At 44.5% G+C, this 23,586-nt stretch overlaps 1 protein-coding gene across 1 annotated transcript in view; it reads right to left on the bottom strand.

The window, feature by feature from the left end:
* Positions 1-23,586, bottom strand: part of mbtd1 (mbt domain containing 1) — a 43,193-nt gene that overhangs the window by 13,102 nt on the left and 6,505 nt on the right. The window contains exons 7-15 of the mRNA XM_088323071.1: positions 22,745-22,879; positions 22,588-22,676; positions 20,889-21,123; positions 18,092-18,147; positions 8,911-9,015; positions 8,698-8,845; positions 8,541-8,623; positions 8,223-8,457; positions 6,080-6,151 (exon numbers count right to left, since the gene is read on the bottom strand). Of these exons, the coding sequence (XP_088179197.1) occupies positions 6,080-6,151; positions 8,223-8,457; positions 8,541-8,623; positions 8,698-8,845; positions 8,911-9,015; positions 18,092-18,147; positions 20,889-21,123; positions 22,588-22,676; positions 22,745-22,879 (1,158 nt within the window). The remainder of the gene's footprint in view (positions 1-6,079; positions 6,152-8,222; positions 8,458-8,540; positions 8,624-8,697; positions 8,846-8,910; positions 9,016-18,091; positions 18,148-20,888; positions 21,124-22,587; positions 22,677-22,744; positions 22,880-23,586) is intronic.

Genomic DNA, 23,586 nt, shown 5'->3' with positions numbered 1-23,586 from the left:
AAACCCTAGCACCTAACCCTAGCCCAAAAACCTAACCTGGGTGACATGGCACAAATTTCAGGCATGTACAAGCACTTCACCTAAAATTCAAGCACTTTTTACATTTCAAAACACTATATCAAAATTTAAGCATTTTCAAGAATTTCTAGCATCCGTACAAACCCTGACTCCAAGCACTGCCCAGTCCATCACATCAGGGCTCAAATTTACGAATTAGTATAAAATTCTAAAGGATTATTTTGAAGTCAATGTCATCAGACAATTGAGTAAAAAAGCGTGCATGTGAGGGGACAGCACGGCGACGCAGTGGTTAGCGCGTGTGCGGCACAGTTCTAAGGTCTGTGGGTTCAAATCCAGCATCCGGACTTACTGTGCGGAGTTTGTATGTTCTCCAGCACCCCCGCGACCCTACTGAGGATAAGCGGTACAGCTAATATGTACCGCTTATCCTCAGTAGGGTCGCGGGGGTGCTGGAGCCCATCCCAGCAATCATCGGGCAGTGGGCAGGGGACTCCCTGAACTGGTTGCCAGCCAATCGCAGGGCACACAGGGAGAGACAACTCGCTCGCTCATTCACACCTAGGGACAATTTGGACCGGCCAATCCACCTGAAATACATGTCTTTGGAATGTGGGAGGAAATCGGAGTGCCCGGAGGAAACCAACGCAAGCACAGGGAGAACATACAAACTCCGCACAGTAAGTCCGGTAGCTGGATTTGAACCCACACAGGAGGTTCCCAAGACCTTAGAACTGTGCCGCACACGCGCTAACCACTGCGCTGCCGTGCTGCCCTATTATATATATATATATATATATATATAAAAAAGAAGAGTCGATCTTGTTGCCAACGTTGTTGGTTGGACTCTTTAACTACTAGGGTAGTGGGGGCATCATGGCTATTCATAACCTCGCCCCTCCCCACCTCTCTAACCTCCTTCACATTGCAACGCCATCCCGCACCCTCATAATCTTTTTCCTCCCTCCATCGCACTATAACCCCTGCCCACCTTAGCTCCCTGGGGAGCAGAGCTTTCAGCCGCTCTGCCCCCCAGCTCTGGAACTCATTGCCACCTGAACTCCGAAATTCTGCGACCCTGTCCACCTTCAATTTCGGACTCAAAACTCACCTCTTCAGACTTGCCTATTCTTGACCTTATGCCTCACACACCACCCCTTTTAACTGTAATTTGTTTTATTGGCTATTTATTACTTGCTTGTTTTACTCTTCGTTTATTGTTGTGACCTACTCATATGGTACAGCGACCTTGGGTGTCCTGAAGGGTGCTTCGAAATACAATGTATTATTTCCTGTGGTGTGTTTTGGGCTAGTACAGCCTGGTACTTTCACTAAAAAAGGGTGATTAAATGCAATTTGGTATTGTGCAACCAATTAAATAAATCCCCCAAAATGGAAATCTTATGTTAAAAAAATAAAAAAAATAATGTTTGTGGCCCGTACAAATTTTCCAATAGTACAATAGCCAATTCATTAGAAAGCTAAATTTTTTTTAGCATTGCCAGAAACTCAGCGAAATCTAGCTTGATTCAGGTTTTGCACATGTCCATCCATCCATCTATCCATTATCTTCCGCTTATCGGGTCGGGTCGCGGGGGCAGCAGCCTTTAAAGGGAATCCCAGACTTCCCCAGCCACCTGCTCCAGCTCATCCGACGGGATCCCGAGGCGTTCCCAAGCCAGCCGAGAGACATAGTCTCTCCAGCGTGTCCAGGGTCGTCCCCGGGGCCTCCTGCCGGTGCGATATGCTCGGAGGCATCCTTATCAGATGCCGAGCCACCTCAACTGGCTCCTCTCAATGCGGAGGAGCAGTGGCTCTACACAGAGTCCCTCCTGGATGACTGAGCTTCTCACCTTATCTCTAAGGGAAAACCCAGACACCCTACGGAGGAAACTCATTGCGGCCACTTGTATCCGGGATCGTCTTCTTTCGGTCATAACCCAAAGTTCATGACCATAGGTGAGGGTAGGAACATAGATTGACCGATAGATCGAGAGCTTTGCCTTTAGGCTCAGCTCCCTCTTCACCACGACGGACCAGTACAGGGTCCGAATGACGGCAGACGCTGCACCGACCAGTCTGTCAATCTCCTGTTCCATCCTATCCCCACTCGTGAACAAGACCCCGAGATACTTGAACTCCTCCACTTGGGGCAAGATCTCATCCCCAACCCGGAGAGAGTATGCCACCCTTTTCCGACTGAGTAATGAAATTAAATGAAATGATCTGCATTTATATAGTGTTTTCAAGTCAAGACTTCCTAAAGCGCTTTACAGTGTGCTTCACATTTCCCAATAGCGGCCGTGCAGCCATGTAAGGCGGTAACCTGCTTATTGGGGGTATTCGGGGTTCAGTGTCTTACCCAAGGACACTTTGACATGTAACACGGAGGAGACGGGATTCGAACTGCGATCTCTTGATCCCAAGACGAGCGCTCTACCTCCTGAGCGCTCTGACCTCCTGGCGGACCCTCCTCCCCAGTACCCCTGAATAGACCTTACCAGGGAGGCTGAGAAGTGTGATACCCCTGTAGTTGGAACACACTCTCTGGTCCCCCTTCTTAAAGAGGGGAACCACCACCCCAGTCTGCCAGTCCAAAGGCACTGTCCCAGATGTCCATGCGATGTTGCAGAGGCTTGTCAACCATGACACGCCCACAACATCCAGAGCCTTAATAAACTCCGGGCGGATCTCATCGACACCCGGGGCTCTGCCACCGAGGAGCTTTTTGACCACCTCGGTGACTTCAACCCCAGAGATGCGAGAGCCCAACTCAGAGTCCTTCGGCTCTGCTTCCCCAGAGGAAGACGTGTCGGTGGGATTGAGGAGGTCTTCGAAGTACAGTGGAACCTCGGTTTTCGAACGCCTCTCAGTTCGAACAAATCGGTGTTCGACCAAAAATTTCGAGAAATTCTTGCTTCGCTGTTCGGTCAAAAATTCGGAGTTCGAACGCCGGTAATACGTGAGTGCGTATGCTAGAGTGCGATGCTGAGCAGCGTACGGGTGTCGATCGTGTAGATCGCCCCCACCCCTCGTGACCAACTGTTATCACGTGCGCACTTGCCTCTTTTTGTTTTCGCTTTTAATAACGGTGAACGGAGTGTTTTAGCCCCTAACTATGCTTCCGAAGAAGGTCGGTGCAAGCAGGACAGGTGAAAAAAAGAACAGTTGGTCGTACAACTATTGTCTTTAAGAAAGACATAATAGCTAAATAGTCACAAATACACACATATTGTCAGGATCCACGAAAATATTTGCAATTTACTTTTAAAAATGGCATATGGAAATTAACACCACCCTAGTAGTTAAAGAATAAATAGTGCGAGTTTCCGATCTTGCTAGGGAATACAGCATGCGCCTTCTGCTGACCACCACAAAGGTAAAAAATCCTTGTCATAATTATTTTCTTTATCTTTTTTTTTTACACGTTCGTGTTAGCGTAATCTTTCGTACAAAAGATTACGATAACGCGAACGTACGATTAGCCTGGTTTAGCTTCATGTTTACGTTAAACATTCATGGTAAACATTCAGGGTGTTGGAACGGATTAAAACAATTTACAATATTTTTAATGGGAAAAATGATGTCGGTGATTGAACAAATCGTTTCTCGAACAGGGTTCTGGAACGGATTATGGTCGAGAACCGAGGTTCCACTGTACTCCACCTACCGATTCACAACGTCCCGGGTCGAGGTCAGTAGCGCCCCATCGGCACTATACACAGTGTCGATGGCACACCGCTCCCCCCCCCTAAGACGCCGGATGGTGGACCAGAATTTCCTCGAAGCCGTTCGGAAGTTGGCTTCCATGGCCTCGCCAAACTCCTCCCATGCCCGAGTTTTTGCCTCGGCAACCGCCGAAGCCGCATTCCGCTTGGCCAGCCGATACCTGCCAGCTGCTTCCAGAGTCCCACAGGCCAGGAAGGCCCGATAAGACTCTTTCTTCAGCTTGACGGCATCCCTCACCGCCGATGACCGCCAACGGGTCTGAGAGTTGTCGCCGCGGCAGGCACAGACTACCTTACGGCCACAGCTCCGATCAGCCGCTTCGACAATGGAGGCGCGGAACATGATCCACTCGGACTCAATGTCCCCCGGCTCCCTCGGGACATGGGCAAAGTTCTGCCGTTGGTGTGAGTTGAAACTTCTTCTGACAGGAGTTTCTGCCAGCCGTTCCCAACAGACCCCCACAACACGCTTGGGTCTGCCGGGACGGACCGGCATCTTCCCCCACCATCGAAGCCAACTCACCACCAGGTGGTGATCCGTTGACAGATCCGCCCCTCTCTTCAACCGAGTGTCCAGAACATGCGGCCGCAGGTCCGACGAAATGTCGATCATCGAACTACGGCCTAGGGTATCCTGGTGCCAAGTGCACATATGGACACCATTATGTCTGAACATGGTGTTCGTTATGGACAAACCATGACGGGCACAGAAGTCCAATAACGAAACACCATTTGGGTTCAGGTCAGGGGGGCCGTTCTTCCCAATCACGCCCCTCCAGGTCTCACTGTCATTGCCCACGTGAGCGTTGAAGTCTCCCAGCAGTACGAGGGAGTCCCCAGGTGGCGCGCTCTCAAGCACACCCTCTAAGGACTCCAAGAAGACTGGGTACTCTGAACTGCTATTTGGTGCATAAGCACAAACAACGGTCAGGACCCGTCCCCCCACCTGAAGACGGAGGGAGGCTACCCTCTTGTCTACTGGGGTGAACCCCGACGTACAGGCGCCGAGCCGTGGTGCAACTTATATGCCCACACCGGCTTTGCGCATCTCACCACGGGCAACTCCAGAGTGGAAGAGAGTCCAACCCCTCTCGAGAGGACTGGTACCAGAGCCCAAGCCGTGCGTGGAGGTAAGTCCGACTATCTTGTCGGAATTTCTCAACCTCACACACCAAATCGGGCTGCTTCCCTGCCAGAGAGGTAACGTTCCATGTCCCAAAAGCCAGTTTCTGTAGCCGGGGATCGTCGCGCCAAGAACCCCTCCCTTGGCCGCTACCCAGCTCTTGTTGTGGTAAATACACTTGCATTTGTAGAATAGATTTGCATACATGTAGAAATGTAGAATAGATTTGCATACATGTAGAAATTTAGAAAGACTTGCTTACAGTTGTGGGAAAAGGTCGGGTAGACATCCTTGAAGATACTCTTGGCAGACATTAAGTTTCCTTGAAGATAGCGTGCAAGGGACGGGACGCTCTGTACTTGATACGTGATACAGGACCGCCTTTTGGGGTGTACTCAATCGAAGCCTAATCGTCACTACCAGCTTTAAATACATTGTCATGTTCCCAGCTCTCTGATATCTTCATTGACGCATCAATAAAGTTGTATCTCCCTCCACGAGGCTGGCTCCTGTTTTCCTTATCCACATATGAGAAGACTTTTCTCTCGATTATCGAACCTCCAATTTCTCCAACACTCTCTACGCACCCGACCCCTTTGGCCCCTCCTACAGGTGGTGAGCCCATGGGAAGAGGGTCCCACATCGTTCATTCGGGCTGTGCCCGGCTGGACCCCGTGGGTAAAGGTCCGGCTACTAAGGGCTCGCCAGCGGACCTCACCTCCAGGTAACCCGCGTCCGGGCGAGGAAAATTGAGGACCAATGTTTTTTGTTGTCATAAGGCGTCTTCTGATCTGCGTTTTGTCTGGCCACTCACCTAGAACCTGTTTGCCATGGGTGACCCTACAAGGGGCTTATAGCCCTCGACAACATAGCTCCTAGGATCATTGGGACACACAAACTCCACCACCACGATAAGGTAGCAGATGAGGGAGGAGGTTTTGCACATGTTTACTTATGATTTGGTTGCCACACTTGAGATTGATGTTGCTCACCGATGCTCAGACTTGGCTCAGAGTGCTTTTCAAAGTGTCATATTCTATCAGGACAAACTACATAGGGAAGGAGGCCTTCTGTGGCGCCCCAAAAACAAAGTGAGGAACACATTCGGAGAGGCCTCCCTGCTCACATCCTTGTTTTCGATGTCTGTCATTCAGTGACAGCACCTTCAAAGAAAGTCCTCTACTGTTGATGGAAAAAAAAGAGGGCTTACTTTTCTTTTGGCCTTTATACTGCTGGACCTTCTTCTTCTGTTTGGGTAGCACCTGAGACATTTCTCTGCTACCTGAAAGGACAAATCCACCTTACGTTAGGTTGTTTTGTCTTTGCTTGTCAGTTTTCAGGTACTTTGTGTTCTGTTTAGTCCCTTTTTTTGTAGAGCACGGTCTGGAAACTTAACCAAAATATTTAGATTTTTTTTTTCTCACTCTCCTTTATCCCACTTCCCGTCAGCCCGCGTTTGCTCCGGCCCTCTTTTTTAATTCGCAAAACATATCAGGATAAGTGTCTCAAATAAATACATTACAAAAATATACAGGTGCAAATACATATTGTACATCGGTTACACATATTTACAAAGAAAGACTGTACACCGAGAGTTTTCAAAGCTTTAATTATAATATTATAACTTTCATCCCAAACCGTGCCTGTGAAGGGTAGCAAAACGCTACTAGTAACACGCTCGCAGCACAGTAAACGGGTCTGTTAAAAAAAAACATACCGTACTTGCAGAAACCACGGTAAACCGTCCTCATCTTCCCCCTTATAACTGACGTCATCAAAGTCATCATCCCCAGTATGGGAAGGAGACTGTCATATAGACGTCGTCCCATGCTCCCTTATTCAATAACACGCTAGCAACACGCTCGCAAAGTGAAGTTTACGTGCAGTAGCTCTGTTTCTATTTTTATCGGACTGCTCGTTTGCTTTGAGCTTGAAAGCTACGTCATGTGCCTTTCTTTGTGCAATTTGCATGATGAGGATATGTCTATGCTAATTTAATTTGTGCACAAGCTAAGAAGTTGCAGTCTTCCTCGGCGCATATATTCCACCGGTCTAAATCTTACCTTTTGTACTCGAGCGCCGCTGGCGGCTGTTAGAAAAATTACATAAATTGGCCGCATCACTGAATAAGCCACAGGGTTGAAGGTTTGGGAAAAAAGTAGCGGCTTATAGTCCGGAATTTACGGTACATAGTTCCCACAGACCACATGACCCCTCCGGGACGGGCATCTTCGATGGCAAAGAGCAATGTTTACACCACTTTACCAGCGAATTTTATCCGGTGTAATACTTTTAAAGCTATTATGAGAAGACAAGGTGACCCATCTTATAAAAGGTTCTCTTACAAAAACAGGCAGATATGATGCAAACATTTCTGTTATTAATACCGGTGGACCCATATGAATTAAGAAAAGAAACAGTCAGCAGAGATTATGCAGATTTGCGTCAGATACAGTACTATCATGTGTACAATCGTCTCATACTAGCCAGAAGTTTTTACACATGGGAGCAGTTTCGGGCCTGGAAATCACTGAAAGCATACAATCAGTTTGCCGAGGGCTGGGTTGGAGGCATTTGTTCAACTCTAATTAATGGAAAAGTAGTCATTGTTACACAGGTCAGTACCATAACGTTTCGTGTTAGCTAACCGGTTAAAGTATGTAGCACTTTGTGCTACCTGGTTTATCGAAAAGTATGTGGTATAATGTTTTAGTGGTAATAACTAGTTAAAACTCACACATTGTGCTGGACACCGGATTTCTGCAGGTAACAAATTTCACTGTGACGATTTCTCAAATCAAATCACTTTAAATGCCTTTCTCAAGCTTTAGGGTGCTTAGAGTTTGTTCTGTGGCTTTTAATCATAAAGTGTCTCAACAAGGAACATACGTTTTTTAAATGAGCCACAGAAAAGATTACTAGGGCGATTGACAGCCAAAACGGGGTCTGTTGGTGTGACATTTTGACTATAAACTGAAGTTGAAATTGTGTCCTAAAAAAACTTGACTGAACTCTCGAGCAGTCAGTATACTCTCGGCTTTGCACGTGCGACAATCGGTCCACATATAATACATTCAATATTGCGCAAGTCGGGTTTTATTTCCAAGCCAATTGTACTAATTAAAAAAAGCCATATTGGCTCGTGAGTCATGGGTTCCCGACCCCTGTCATAAAGGGTCTCAACAGTGAACATAACATTGTTTAAAGAGCTTCCATTTACAGGATTTTAGAGACGTACAGCCAAAACAGGTTATGTTGGTGTAACACCGTGAATCTGTGAACTGTAGTCGGGACTCTGCTGTGCAATATTTGCTCTAGTGTGAGCAAGCGGAGGGCTAAAACGGAAGGCTTACTCTGGGAAGCGGGAGGTTGGAGTTGGTAGCCTGTCAACTGGCACCAGCCCACAGGATAAAGGTCGGGCGACTCGCAATCCACCCACTGGTCGTACTCATCCTCCCAGCCGTCAAAGTGGATCCGCAGCAACCGATGGACTATCCTGGTGACAGTGGCTACGCACACCAGACGCGGCTCCATCAGGTCCACCGCCTCTAGCTTCATGCCTCGCCGAAATCCATGATTAGGAATTTCCTGCCGACGTCAAAAGTTCCAACAGCTTTTGCTTTCGAGATTAGCCCAGTTTTCCCGACCAAGAAAATAACATTGTAGCCCACCTTGTTAAAGAGTTTAACGGGAGCAGCTATGGACGCCGTTTCTCTGAGGTAGTCGAACCATTTGAACGGCAGCTTATTGTACCCTGCAGGAGAAAGAAGCTCGTTTATTTATCTGGCCCGACTGCCAATTAAAATTGGAAAAGTGGGCATGGCCTACCTCGAGGGGAGGTAAGTTCGATGCTGTTAATTTCACAAAAACCGACAGGGAAGATGGAGGGCGAGGTGCCGTGATAGCAAAACCAGTCCGACCCATCCACAGCCTCAGAACCGTCAATCCCGATCATCAAGTAGCCATCCGCCAAGACCTGGGCAGGAAGCCATGTTCATAGCCGAGCCAGAGACCCAACCCCACCGGGTCAATGACACTCACCTTTCGAACGGTGGCTACACATATGGCTGAGAGGTTGAGGGGGTCGATAGCTTCTAACTTCATACCGTCCTTAAACCAGTCCGCACTTTGGTCCACGTCTCTAACCTAATGATCAGCCATTGCAGTTCGATCACACAAAAAAGGATGCTTAACGCAACACATATTTTATATATTATACAAACACACACACACATCTATCTACCTTGGTCATATCCCTCAAGAGGGGTGACAGCAAGACTAACACATACAATAACAAAAAAAAATAAAAGGGAAAAGAAAAATTTGCAAAAAAACACACAAACATTTTTGGACCATGGCCAACCCAATTGCCCAAACAAGTTAGGCACCTCGGCACCTAAGTTGGTCATGCTTTCGTCCCTCCAGATGAAATGGGACACCAGAAAGCGGCCATGTCACTCGGGTCAGGGTGACACAACACACTCTTTTGTTCAACAGCAGGGCCCGACAACTTTCACTGGTTTACCCATGCTGCATCATACGGGTGCCCAGCCCATCCTTAAGAACGCGTCCACAATCCCACTATCCTTTCATAACACCTCTTCACTCCTTTTTATCACCGACAAGAGCTCTAGCTACCATTATATTTAGACCTCTTTCCTGCAGTGCACTCATAACACCATCCATCCAAATGGCTCCAGGTGACTCTGACTTGTTCAATCGCGGCCTTCCTCTTGGTCTCCTTCCATTGACTTCTGTTCTGTAGATCCGCAGGCATTCAGCAGTACAACCATCCAACGCAGGTGCCTTCCCCCCTTTCATTTCTTTCACTGACTCTTGCACCTTTAAATCACCCAATACACACACACACATATATACATATATATATATATATATAATCTCATCTCATTAGCTGCACCGCTTATCCTCAGTAGGATCGCGGGGGGGTGCTGGAACCCATCCCAGCAATCATCGGTCGGGGGGCAGGGGACACCCTGAACTGGTTGCCAGCCAATCGCAGGGCACACAGGGACAGACCACTCGCTCGCTCATTCACACCTAGGGACAATTTGGACCGGCCAATCCACCTGAAATGCATGTTTTTGGAATGTGGGAGGAAACCGGAGTGCCCGTAGGAAACCCACGCAAGCACGGGAAGAACATAAAAACTCCGCACAGTAAGTCCGGTAGCCAGGGATCAGAATGGAGATTTTCATTTTCAGCTGAAATAGCCAGGGTCCAGGGGCCGCAGGCCCTGGCCAGGTCCAGGGCGGAGCCCGGTGGGGGGGCTCAGGGCGGCGAAGCCCCCCTGAAGCCAACAGCATTTATCTTATTTGCTATGTGAAAATTGCACTAGAATGAATTAAATCCAACAAAACAGAAACCATGTATTTTTTTCAGGTTTAAGATGTTTAAAACAATTGGGGGATTACAATGTTACAACCATCACATTGTTGTTGTGTTTTGATGATGAAGATGGACCTTGTATTTAGCTACTAATCAAAAATATATATGAAAATATATACATTAATAACCAGGCTTTAATGCTAGATCTTTAGCTTGGCCTTTTTGCTAGGTCCTTAGCTTGGCCCGGCCCGGTATTGCAGTACCTCCGGGAACGGTGCATTCGCAATGATCGCAACAAGGCTTTAGGGCTAGGACCTTAGCTTGGCCTTTTGGCTGAGAGTAAGTGTCCCGGCTCCTAGGCTTTGTAGCATATAATGAACTGACCGATAACGGATAATGGATAATGAATAACGAAGATAGATCAATAACCCTTAAAAACCCCCCAACCCCACCCCCATTCATCATTAATTTGAAAATAAAATGCACAAACTAAACATGCTTAAAGAAAATACATGTCATAAATTTTGTTTATCCTGTTCTAAATATTGTATAAACACAAAAGATAAAATCATTTCATAAATAAATAGATTTATAAATACCTCAGATTGGGATTTTCTGTCACACAGGGGAACCAGTGGTTGACTGCTGCTAGTATTTGAAGTGGAAGGATTTGGAACGGCCAATAATGTTGAACCGGTGGTGTTACTGTTAGTTTCACTGCCGATTTTAAATGTGGATCCGAGTGCATAATTTGATCGCCGGCAAGCTATTTTTGCTTTGTGCTTGTTCATTTTAGCATGATCGATCAGTGCCACACAACCTCGCGTACCATAATTGATCAGATCGACACAGTATAGACACTTTGCTTTCCCTGGAACATCACACTTTGCGATGAACTGGCTCAAAGTTTCTGTAACTTCCTCGATCTTTGCGCCGATTTTAACGTTTACTGTGACAGTCTTCTCCAGCCATGACCACTTAAATTTATTCTTGATTCCTTTATAAATCTCGGAGACAAAAGCCTCGTCTTCTTTTCTTAGTATTTTCATATTTACTTTTTCAAACACTCATTTCACCGTTTGAAAAGATTGGAAGGAGCGCCATGTTTGAGAAAGCCAATGCTCTGAACAAAAGCTCCGCTGATTGGTTATCAGCGAACCTATCGACCAATGGTAGGAGTCGATCTATTTGCTTCTTTTTGCCGATTTTTCTCGCGATCTCTAACTGCTAACTTGGGGTGATGAAACAGTCACGTATCATACCTCACCCCCCCAAAATATTTTCTCATCGAAATTAGACGATTTACGGGAATGACCTTTGGTGTTCAAAAACAGGGGAAATCCGCAGATCCGCGGAAAATTCTGATCCCTGGGTAGCTGGATTTAAAGCCACACAGAAGGTTCCCAAGACCTTAGAACTGTGCCGCATACGCGCTAACCACTGCGCCGCCGTGCTGCCCACACACACACACACACGCTCTCCCCGTGCTTGCGTGGGTTTCCTCCGGGCACTCCGGTTTCCTCCCACATTCCAAAGACATTCATTTCAGTTGAAGTGGCCGGTCCAAATTGTGAACATACGAAATGATCTGCATTTATATAGCGCTTATCAAGTCAATGACCTTCCAAAGCGCTTCAAAATGTATTGCAGCCATGTAAGACGCTGTGTATATATAGACACACACACACACATATATGTATATATATATATATATATATATATATATATATATATCTCCCAAAAAGAGTCAGAAATGCTGCAGTCAGCCTGGAGAACTTGACTTGTAAACGACCTGATTATTTTCTTTTTTCACGTTTATGTTAGCGTAATGTTCGTATAGATGAGTACGATAACGCGAACGTACGATTAGCCTGGGTTAGCTTCATGTTTACGTTAAACATTCATGGTAAACATTCAGGGTGTTGGAACGGATTAAAACGATTTACATTATTTTTAATGGGAAAATTGATTTCGGTGATTGAACAAATCTGTTCTCGAACGGATTATGGTCGAGAACTGAGGTTCCACTGTATGTGTGTATATATATATACTGGACTGTCTCAGAAAATTAGAATATTGTGATAAAGTTCTTTATTTTCTGTAATGCAATTAAAAAAACAAAAATGTCATACATTCTGGATTCATTACACATCAACTGAACTATTTCAAGCCTTTTATTATTTGAATATTGCTGATTTTGGCTTACAGCTGAAAAAAACTCAAAAATCCTATCTCAAAATATTAGAATACTTCCTCAGACCAAGTAAAAAAAATAATTTTATAACAGCAAAACTAAATCAAACATTTGAAAATGTCCATTGATGCACTCAGTACTTGGTTGGGAATCCTTTTGCACGGATTACTGCATCAATCCGGCGTGGCATGGAGGCAATCAGCCTGTGGCATTGCTGAGGTGTTATTGATGCCCAGGATGCTTCGATAGCGGCCTTCAGCTCATTTGCATTTGTAGGTCTGGTGTCTTTCATCTTCTTCTTAACTATACCCCACAAATTCTCGATGGGGTTCAGGTCAGGGGAATTAGCAGGCCAATCAAGGACAGTGATGCCATGGTCAGTGCACCAGTTACTGGTGGTTTTGGCACTGTGGGCAGGTGCCAGATCATGCTGGAAAATGAAATACTCATCTCCATAGAGCTTTTCAGCAGATGGAAGCATGTAGTGCTCTAAAATCTCTTGGTACACAGTTGCATTTACTCTGGACTTGATGAAACACAGTGGACCAACACCAGCAGCTGACATGGCTCCCCAAACCATTGCTGACTGTGGGAACTTCACACTGGATTTCAAGCAACTTGGATTTTGCTCTTCTCCAGCCTTTCTCCAGACTCTGGCGCCTTGACTTCCAAATGAAATGCAAAACTTGCTTTCGTCTGAAAAGAGGACTTTGGACCACTCTGCAACTGTCCAGTGCTTCTTCTCCATAGCCCAAGTCAGACGCTTCTTCTGTTGTTTTGAGTTCAGAAGTGGCTTGACCATGGGAATACGGCTATTGTAGCCCATTTCCCGGACACGTCTGTGAACTGTGGCTTTTGATACCTGGACTCCAGCTTCAGCCCACTGTCTTTGAAGCTCCCTCAAATTCTGGAAGCGGCTCTTCTTCACAATTTTGTTAAGGCTGCGGTCATCTCTCTTGGTTGTGAAGCGTTTCCGGCCACATTTTTCCCTTCCAACAGACTTTTTGTGGATATGCTTTGAAACTGCACTCTGTGAACAGCCTGCTCTTTGAGAAATTTCTTTTTGTGTCTTACCCTCCTGATGGAGGGTATCAATGATGGTCCTCTGGACAGCAGTCAGATCAGCAGTGATTTAGTTTACTGAACCAAGCTGAGTGTTTTTAAGGCTCAGGAAACCCTCGCAAGGTGTTTCGAGTTAATTAGATGATTCAGGTGATTAGTTGAATAGCCTACTTGTATACTTTTTCATGATATTCTAATATTTTGAGATAGGATTTTTGAGTTTTCTTAAGCTGTGAGCCAAATTCAGCAATATTAAAATAATAAAAGGCTTGAAATAGTTCAGTTGATGTGAAATGAAACCAGAATGTATGACATTTTCGTTTTTTTAATTGCATTACAGAAAATAAAGAACTTTATCACAATATTCTAATTTTCTGAGACAGTCCAGTATATATATATATATATACATACACACACCGTATTTTCTACACAATAAGGCGCACCGGGTTATAGGGCGCACCCCCAAAAAATAGTTTTTGGTCCTATATTTTCCATACATAAGGCGCATCGGATTATAAGGCGCCACAATGGGAACGTCGATAAAACAGTCAGATAGTTATGTCAAACTTATTACCCCCTTAAAATTCCGAAAGCTTGCAAAGAAGCAAATACGTGTCTCAGACATGTACGGAAACAGTGTCTGTACGATGTCACCAATCACTCAAATGCATCGTTCCAAATATCATTCGGAAGGTTAAAGTCTTGGGATTCAAGAAATGCCCAACATTTCTTAGTTTCCATTTTTTGCTGGCAACTGTGTGGACAGCAAAATAAGAATTTTATTGTGCAGGGAAACTGTGTTCTTTACTGTGCATATGACAATAAACACTTTGAATTGAATTTAGTTTAAAAATAGGCTCATCACAGAAACATCAAGATTGTTCTAAAACAAGATACCGGGAAAATATAAAGCCGCATAGCTCACCTAAGTTCATTTGCAGCCATCACGTTCAATAATGATACGTAACCATGGTCTTCTTACAACCGTGAGTGTAGTAAATCCAGGAGAGTGAAATATTTACAAATACAGAATAGTAAAAAATGTTTTCTTTATGCCGTAGTGCAACCCAACGTGTGATTCACATTCATCTTTTTCGGCCAATTACAGGCTTTGTTTCGCCCCTTTAGCCTATGCAAGCCTGTAAATGATAAAAAGGATCCGCCCCCTTTACCTCTGAATAACTTTAGCCAATAGTGACTGATTCAAATGATGATTGACACATTGGTTAGGAAATGAAAAGCCGGTATATAAATCCCAGCATACACCGCGGACTACTTCGCCTTCGGGGGGAAATCTAGTCGGCGACTGCTTGCCTTAGTTGCAAGACTTTGCGACTTAAAATTGATCCATATATAAGGCGCACTGTATTATAAGGCGCATGGTCAGCTTTTGAAAATAATAAAGGCTTTTAGGTGCGCCTTATAGTGCGGAAAATATGGTGTGTATATATATATATATATATAATCTCATCTCATCAGCCGTACCGCTTATCCTCATTAGGGTCGCGGGGGGGCTGGAGCCCATCCCAGCCATCTCCGGGCATATATATATATATATATATATCTCATCTCATCAGCCGTACCGTTTATCCTCATTAGGGTCGCGGGGGGGCTGGAGCCCATCCCAGCCATCTCCGGGCATATATATATATATATATATTATATATAGGGCAGCACGGCGGAGCAGTGGTTAGCGCTTGTGCGGCACAGTTCATGTCATGGGAACTGTCGTGGGTTCAAATCCAGCTCCAGACTTCCTGTGCGGAGTTTGTATGTTCTCCCCGTGCTTGCGTGGGTTTCCTCCGGGCACTCCGGTTTCCTCCCACGTTCCAAAAACATGCATTTCAGGTGAATTGGCCGGTCCAAATTGTCCCTAGGTGTGAATGAGCGAATGAGTTGTCTGTCCCTGTGTGCCCTGTGATTGGCTGGCAACCAGTTCAGGGTGTCCCCTGCCCACTGCCCGGAGATGGCTGGGATGGGCTCCAGCCCCCCCGCGACCCTAATGAGGATAAGTGGTACGGCTAATGAGATGAGATGAGATATTATATATATATTATAGTTGTGGTCAAAGGTTTCCATACACTTGTGAAGAACATAATGTCATGGCTTTCTTGAGTTTCCAGTTTTTTGACTACTGTAATTTTTCCCTGATAGTGATTGGAACAGAGTTCTTTGTCACAAAAAACATTTATGACGTTTGGTTCGTTTACGACTTTATTATGGTTTAAAAGAAAAAGTGCTCAAAACTGCTGTGTCAAAAATTTACATACAGCAGCGCTAATATTTGTTAACAAGTGCCTTGGTTATTTCCACTTCAGTTAGGCACTTTTGGTAGCCATCCACAAGCTTCTGGTTGAATTATTGACCACTCCGCAAATTGGTGCAGTTCAGTTAAATTTGGACTTCTTTCTTCAGCATTGTCCGCAAGTTCTCAATGGAGCTATTATGAAACTTTAATTCTAGACTGATTTAGCCATTCCATTACCACTTTTGATGTTTGTTTGGGGTCATTGTCCTGTTGGAACACGCAACTGCGCACAAGACCCAATCATCGGGCTGATGACTTTAGCTTATCTTGAAGAATGTGAACGTAAACCTTCTTCATTATCCCATTTACTCTGTAAAGAACTAGTTCGATTGGCAGCAAAACAGCCCCACAGCCCCAGAGCATAATACTACCACCAACATGCTTGTCGGTGGGCATTGTGTACTTGGGGTTAGAGGCCTCACCTTTTCTCCTCCAAACATATTGCTGGGCATTGTGGCCAAATAGCTCAATTTTTGTTTTGTCTGACCACAGAACTTTCCTCCAGAAGGTCTGATCTTTGTCCATATGAACAGCAGTAAACTTTAGTCGAGCATTAAGGTTCCGCTTCGATGGCTTCCTTTTTGTATGGAAGCATTTCAGTCCATGGAGATGCATAACACGCTTGACTGTGGACACTGACACCTATGTTCCAGCAGCTTCTAATTCTTGGCAGATCTGCTTTTTGGTGATTCTCAGTTGAATCTTTGCCCTTCTGACCAATTTTCGCTTAGCAGCAGGTGATATATGCACTTTATACTTACAATTGTTTGCACTGTTGTTTTTGGGACCGACAGCCGCTTTGAAATGGCTCCAGGGGACTCTCCTGACTTGTTCAAGTCAATGATTCACTTTTTATAGATCCATGCTGCGCATCTTTGACTTTCCCATTGAAGTGTTTGTGGGCGAAAATTAGAGTTATAGACATAACTAGAAACTCAAGAGAAAAGTTGAAGACGGCCAGGGGACGTAATGGTGAGTTACGGATTCTTTATAATATTCGGGTATCTTGTTTCCGACTGATCGTGATGTTGCTCTGATCACCTTTAACAAAACCCTGCCGACTGAGAGAGAGAACAAAGGGTTCGGCAGATGCACTGTTTCGGCGGCGTGACGAAAGGACCGGGACACAATCTCTTTTCTGCGAAATGCTGAAAAACGTGCAGTATGAAACTCGACATGACGAAAATGAATTGGCCAACCGGCATCGGAGATTTCAAGTCAAGAGGTGCCAGCCAATTAGCATTAATCTGGGATGCACCCGCTCCCTACTAACACGCACAGCGAGAGCGATTTCGCGATAGCAGTACCATCAGTGCAGGAAGCATTTGTTGGGTATTTCATTTAAATTGAACTGCCAATCGGCTTAAATGTTGGCTGCCCAAAATGTTCCTCAATGGTAAAGGAAGCATGTTATTTTTTTATTCGGTCTTTAAAAAAAAATAAAAATAAAAAAAATCCCCCGCTACAGAGTAAACCAGTGATAACTGAACCACGAAGTAGCGAGGGATCTCTGTACGATTATATAAAAAGTGGAGGACTTAAAGACAATAAATTAATGATATATAATATGAACATATTCAGAGTCGCTGTTGTACAGCACATTGTGCTCATGGATGCTGTAGACAGTAGTTCAGGGCGGTCACATCTGTTTGAGAAGAAGATTTTCCTTAATTTGTTTGTTTTTGCTTTGATACACCTGTAGTGCCTGCTTGAAAGCAGCAGGTCTAAGAGCTGGCTGATGTCTGGGTCAGATGGCATCCCAGCTACGGTGGTTAAGAACTCAGCCATGGAGCTCTCCCTTTATCACATAATCACTCTTTTGCGAAAGCTATATGACTGCCACAAAACCCACACTGTGGAAAACAGCAACCAGTACCCAAAAAACCCAGACCCATAGAACTCTACCACTACCGCTCCATAGCATACCTACATCCATAATTATTAAGTGCCAGGAGAAGCTGGTGCTCAACACCAGCTTCCAGTAAGCACTCCAAGGGTTGACCCCCTTCAATTTGCCTACAAGACTTAGAGGAGCAGAGAGGATGCTGTGGCCTGCCTGCTGCTACTGCCTTTAACTGTAGACATTCAGTCAGCGTGACTGAGCTGCCTTAAGTAGTTTCCCTTTCGTGTTTTTTTTGAGCCACGCCATTGTCTTTTACATCTTTCTTGGGTGTGCCTACTCTTGGAACGGTGTTTCTTTTTAATATACAACAGCTGTTAAAACTGTATGGAAATGGATGTTGTCCTCAATTCACATTTTTCTCCCATTGAGAGCTAAACGGTGTTTGAGAAGGAACAAGTTATTTTTTTACCTTTTGGAAAAGCTGCGGGGGAGCATCAATTTGACCTTCCATTTTCTTTGTTACATCTGTAAAAACATAAATTTCACAAGCAAATGTTAAAAGTCACAAATTCGAACCTGATCTCTCCTTGACAGCCTTTTTCCATTTTCGCAACATTGCAAAAATTTGCCCTTTGCTGTCCCAGTCTGATGCCAAGATTATACTACTTGTGTTTATACCTCCCGTCTTGATTATTGCAATGTTCTACTCTCCGGTCTCCCGAAGTTTAGCATCAAAAGCCTGCAGCTCGTACAAAATGCTGCAGCGAGGCTTTTACCTAAGGCAAGAAAGTTGATCACATTGCCCTGATTTTGGCTGAACCGCAACTGGCTCCCTTTCAGTGTAAAATGTAATTTTAAGGTTCTTTCGGTATGACGACAAAATTATGCTTGCTCCCGTCACATCTTTCAGATTTAAATTCTCCCTAAGTTCCTGTGCGGACCCTTTGCTTGGAAATTAATGGTCTAGTAGTAATCCAAGAGGAAATCCACAGGTTAAAGCAGGGGTCGGCAACCTATGACACGCGTGCCACTGCTGGCACGCGAGCGCACGGCAAGATAATAATGATTTTTTTTTTTAAATGCATTTTAACCTGAAATTCAGACATTTTCAGTTGCGCGCCGTGTTTACGGTAGCGCCCCTCCTCCTCTGCTTTGTGTGTGTGAGTTTGCGCGCAAAGGAGAGCTCCGTGTTTTAACCCAGCCAACAAAAACCACGTGCACGATAAATAGACAAATCATGACAGCTCCTCTAGCAAAAACATCTCGTTCTTTCCAGCCAGCGTGGACGGACGAATGGGACTGTGAAAAAAAACGTGCTGTTTGTGCATTATGCCTCGAGAACATGAACATGAATTCAAGGATGAGTCTGACAAGACAGACATCAAAACACGCAGTGTCCAGGTATGGCCAATAAACACAGACCCTGAAGACCTTTGTCACCGCTAAAAACACCACCACTGAAGCAAGTTATCACATTGTTCACTGCATAGCAAAGCACAGAAAACCATTTACTGATGTCGAATATTTTTTAGAAGCGTGTGTATGCATGCGCCCGTGCCTTCTGCTTTGTTGCTGTTATTTCAAATTTTGATATTTTCTGCAAAAAGATATCATTGATGAATGGTATGGAAGCTGTCCATAGCACTTGTTTTTATTGTAGTTCATTGTTGATCAAGAATGGTTCATTCAGGTTCATTCTTGTGGTAAAAAGTTGAAGTCATGGATGGCTACAGGCCTTTTCACTTGTTTTTCACATTCTATTTTTAGTTAATTGATGAACAAGAATAGTGGAAGATAAATTGGTGAGTTATACGATTTCGATATATAGCCATGTTGTATATTTGAACTGGTGTAAAATTACAGCTCTTATGGACATAAAGCACACTGAAAAAAAACACACTGGCACACCGATTTACTAGGAAATTTGAAAGTGGCACTCCACACAATAAAGGTTGCCGAGTCCTGGGTTAGAGTGTGTTCTACTTTCTGGCCCTAGTGCTGTGGAATGCTCTGCCCCCTGAGATTTGATCTGCAACCTTAATGAAAGTGGTTTACTTAGATTTAATAGCTTTTATATTACCTATATATACCCTTGCAATTGAAGCCTGGTCACCCTGGAATGCGGATTTCCCTTCAAGGTTTCTTCATTTCCTCATGCTGAGGATTTAGAGTATTTCCTTGCCCTCATGTCTGTTCTAAATCAGGGGATGGTGTAATAGTATTGTAATTTCACAACCATAGGGCGCACAGCGTTAAAAGACGCAATCTCTGCAGCTGATTTTATTTCTGTATTCAAAACTACACAATACGAACCACAGGATAGAGCGCTGGCCACGTTAAAACAACACAGACAAGCATAAAAGTGTGCGTATTTATAAATACGACTGAAGCAAAACAGATTTTTGTTGTGGTTTGTTTAAGTATTGATTTCAAAGAAAAATAAAATAAGAAAAGAGCTGGTGCAAAACTCACTTTTTACCAATAATCCATATCAAACAAAACAGTCGTCCTCTGTTTCTGACTAGAACAGCTTCACTAAATCCCCATTAAAACAGTTCATTTTCTTAACTTTCAGGGTCCTTTCCGTGCAGATCCTTGGAACTGATGCCGGGTTTTTCGAACAACAATCCCCGCAGACACGTTAGTCTAAGCGTCAACAGTCCATTATTTTCATGAAAGGTTCTGCGCCACCATACTTCTGGTCCAGGTGGAAAAATGACAACTGTTTTATGAAACTAAAGCACCAAGACAATAACAATACCTTTCAAATGGCTAGATATGCTACGGCATTAGCATGCATGAGTACTTCAGCAAATTGCGTGTGACGTCATGTGTCTTCTTCTGCATAACACAGGAGATGTGTAGGAGTCACAAGAGATCGCTTACATGTCGCAGTTAGTTGGAAACGTGAACAATCTGACAAAAACATCAAATTTCAGCCAAAGATGTTGTAAGTCTATGACTCAGCCTAGGCTCGAACCTGTGACACCCCTGCACCCGAAACTAAGCCCACCAGGCTGGTTTGTGTCCGCTGCTCTAAATCACAGAAAGGGGCACCGCACAATAGGGCGCGCTGCACAATTTAAAGAAAATCTGAGACTTTTATGTGCACCTTATGGTAGTGAAAACACGGTAGTCTGTACAGCCCTTTGAGACTTCTTGTGATTAACGACAATACAAATAAACAGGACTACACTTGACAAGCTAAAATCTTTGCAATAGAGTAAAATCCTCTACTGAACAGGGCAGCGGCCTTATCAACCTACCAGATCTTTTAAAGCGATGTCCGATGCTGCGCGACCATCCAATATTATGGATGAGCGGGCTGTACATGTGACACCAGAAGTCGTCGGATCCGTCCTGGCTCTCCTCATAGACCAGACGGAGCCGACCGCCGATCACTTGCTCCACCAAGGCGACTCGCGTGCGGCATAGGTAGTTTTTATCCACCACCTCCACCCGCATCAGTTTCTTGAAGGGGAACTGCGTGTTTTCGTCAACCTGAAATCAAAGGCACAGTTGAGACATTTGTGAGTCTTCTCCTTCCAGAACTCCTCTCTCTCCTCAGCTCTTCTTTCTGAACCGGGTCCATATGCAGTTATAAACATCCATACTTCTACACCCCACGTTAACCTTACCCACATTAATCTGGAAGATATCTCTTTCCACTCCACCAGTTTTTCTTTTGATTTCTCACTCACAAGCACACCCACTCCTTCTTTGGCATGTCCACCCGTAACTCCAAACCTTCTACCATACATACCTCCAAGCTGTAATTCACCCTTTCCTTTTATCTTTGTTTTATTCAAGGCTAACACACCAACCTTCCTTTTAGTCATCATCCTTCCGATCTCCTCTTTCTTCCCCTCAGTCATTTTACTTCCAACTCCTCTCACATTTAGTGACCCTGTATCTGGGTTTCGGTCTCCCGCCCCCTTTCTTTGCCTTGCTGTCTCTTAGGGAGTAGAGATAGAGAGGAGATGATCCCCAGTCCCCTCGCTCCATCCACTTTAGTCGCCTTTTACAACACGCAGCAGTCCGCGGTGAGGGAATTCTCACATCTCCCAGTGGGAGAGGGCCCCTCACCACAGGACAGTTTCGAACAGCCTATAGAAAATAGTTTTACTAGTCTGTTTATTTGTAAACCATTTGACTTACGTAAAACGGTAGATACGAACAATTTTTTGGGGTGTCAAAAAATATCCGGACATTGCTGCAAGTTAGATTTTGTATTGAGTGCACAATTTTCCATGTACAGGACATTATTGTAGTGCTTCTTTCCTCTGCTACCGGCGTGTGGTGCCACATCCACCCCGAAGAAGAAATCCGGCTTCTACTTCCTAGTTCATGTGTAAACATACAGTACTACGCGTACTGTAACTCTAGTGCGCAAAGAACTTTGACGTTTATATTGTTTAATATCTCGTGCATTCATTCAATATGGTTGGTGTAAAGTGTAAAGAAGAGGAGAGCCGTCTCGTTCTGAAGTAGGGTAGCATCTGTAATGGGGCTAAACAGACGACTAGCAACAAGGAACGCCCATTGATGCAGAGATGGTTTTCGGTGGATTATTATTATTTTTTTTAATCTATCGGCATTATCGTGTGTTTTGGAGTAAATATTTTACACGGTTGGGCTCTTGCAGAGGTAAGGACATGGTTGTGTACTATCATCAAATGTGATTACTGTAAAATGACGTCTTTGGTGGGATACCCAACCCCGGCTTTATAGTTTTCGGGTATATTGTTTCAGAATGTTTGTGATGTTTCTGTGACGTTTACATTTTTAAATGACATATCTTGAATCCCAAGAGTTTAGCTTTCCAATGAAATGTGGCATGACGTATTCCAGTGACTAGTGACATTGTACAGACATGTAATTGCTTCTCAACAGTCGGAACGTTGAGGGGTTAATGATGCGTCCTGGCTTTTTGCTCATGTGAATTTGTTTCGGGTTCGATCTTACTCTGACATTAAAGTCGGGTGGCAGAGTTTTGGCTCCAGTGAGGCGCTTGATGAGAAAAGCTTTCCAGTTGGAATGCTTATGTTGTATACCTGCAGAAGATATTCAAAAATGAAGACCTGTGGTCAAGACCAGCAAGGTTTATTGTGAGGGGCCTCACTTTTGGGCGGGACCAGCGGTTTCCCGCTTGAAGCACACCACCCCACTGGGTGAACTTCAGGGATACACAGATTGCACCAGAAGTCCTTACTGTTGTCAATGTCAAAACCCTCATAACGCAGGAGCGCTTTGAACCCTGCAGGAAAATCGGAAAATGATATGGTAGTGAAGACAGACAGTTGTGTCAAAAGGATACATACACTTGTGAAGAATATAATGTCATGGCTCTCTCGACGTTTACAGTTATTTCTACAACTCCAATTTCTTTCTGATAGTAATTGGAACAGATAGTTCTTTGTCACAAAAACATTTACGAGGTTTGGTCTCTATTATGACGTTATGGGTTAGCAGAAAAAAAAGTGATCATATCTGCTGGGTCAAAAATAAACATACATTAGAGCTAATATTTGCTAACATGTCCCTTGGCTAATTTAAGTTCTATTAGGCGCTTTTGGTAGCCATCTACAAGCTTCTGGTTGAATCTTTGACCACTCCTCTTGACAGAATTGATGCAGTTCAGTTAAATTTGATGGCTTTCTGACATGGACTTGTTCGATCAGCATTGTCAACAAGTTCTCAATGGGACTATTCTAAAACATTAATTCTAGCCTGATTTAGCCATTCCATTACCACTTTTGATGTGTATTAGGGGTCATTGCCCTCTTTGAAAACCCAACTGCGCCGAAGACCCAATCTTCGGGCTGATGACTTAAGGTTATCTTGCAGAATTTGAAGGTAATCCTCCTTCATTATCCCATTTACTCTCTGTAAAGAATTAATTCCATTGGCAGCAAAACAGCCCCAAAGCATAATACTACCACCACCGTGGTTGAGAGTAGGCAT

The sequence above is a fragment of the Urocampus carinirostris genome, chromosome 19 (assembly GCF_059441175.1).
Source record: "Urocampus carinirostris isolate Australia breed hairy pipefish chromosome 19, RoL_Ucar_1.0, whole genome shotgun sequence".
In the NCBI taxonomy this organism is placed as follows: Eukaryota; Metazoa; Chordata; class Actinopteri; order Syngnathiformes; family Syngnathidae; genus Urocampus; species Urocampus carinirostris.
Note: the sequence above shows the minus strand (reverse complement) of the source record. Positions and strands in the feature narration are given on the sequence as shown.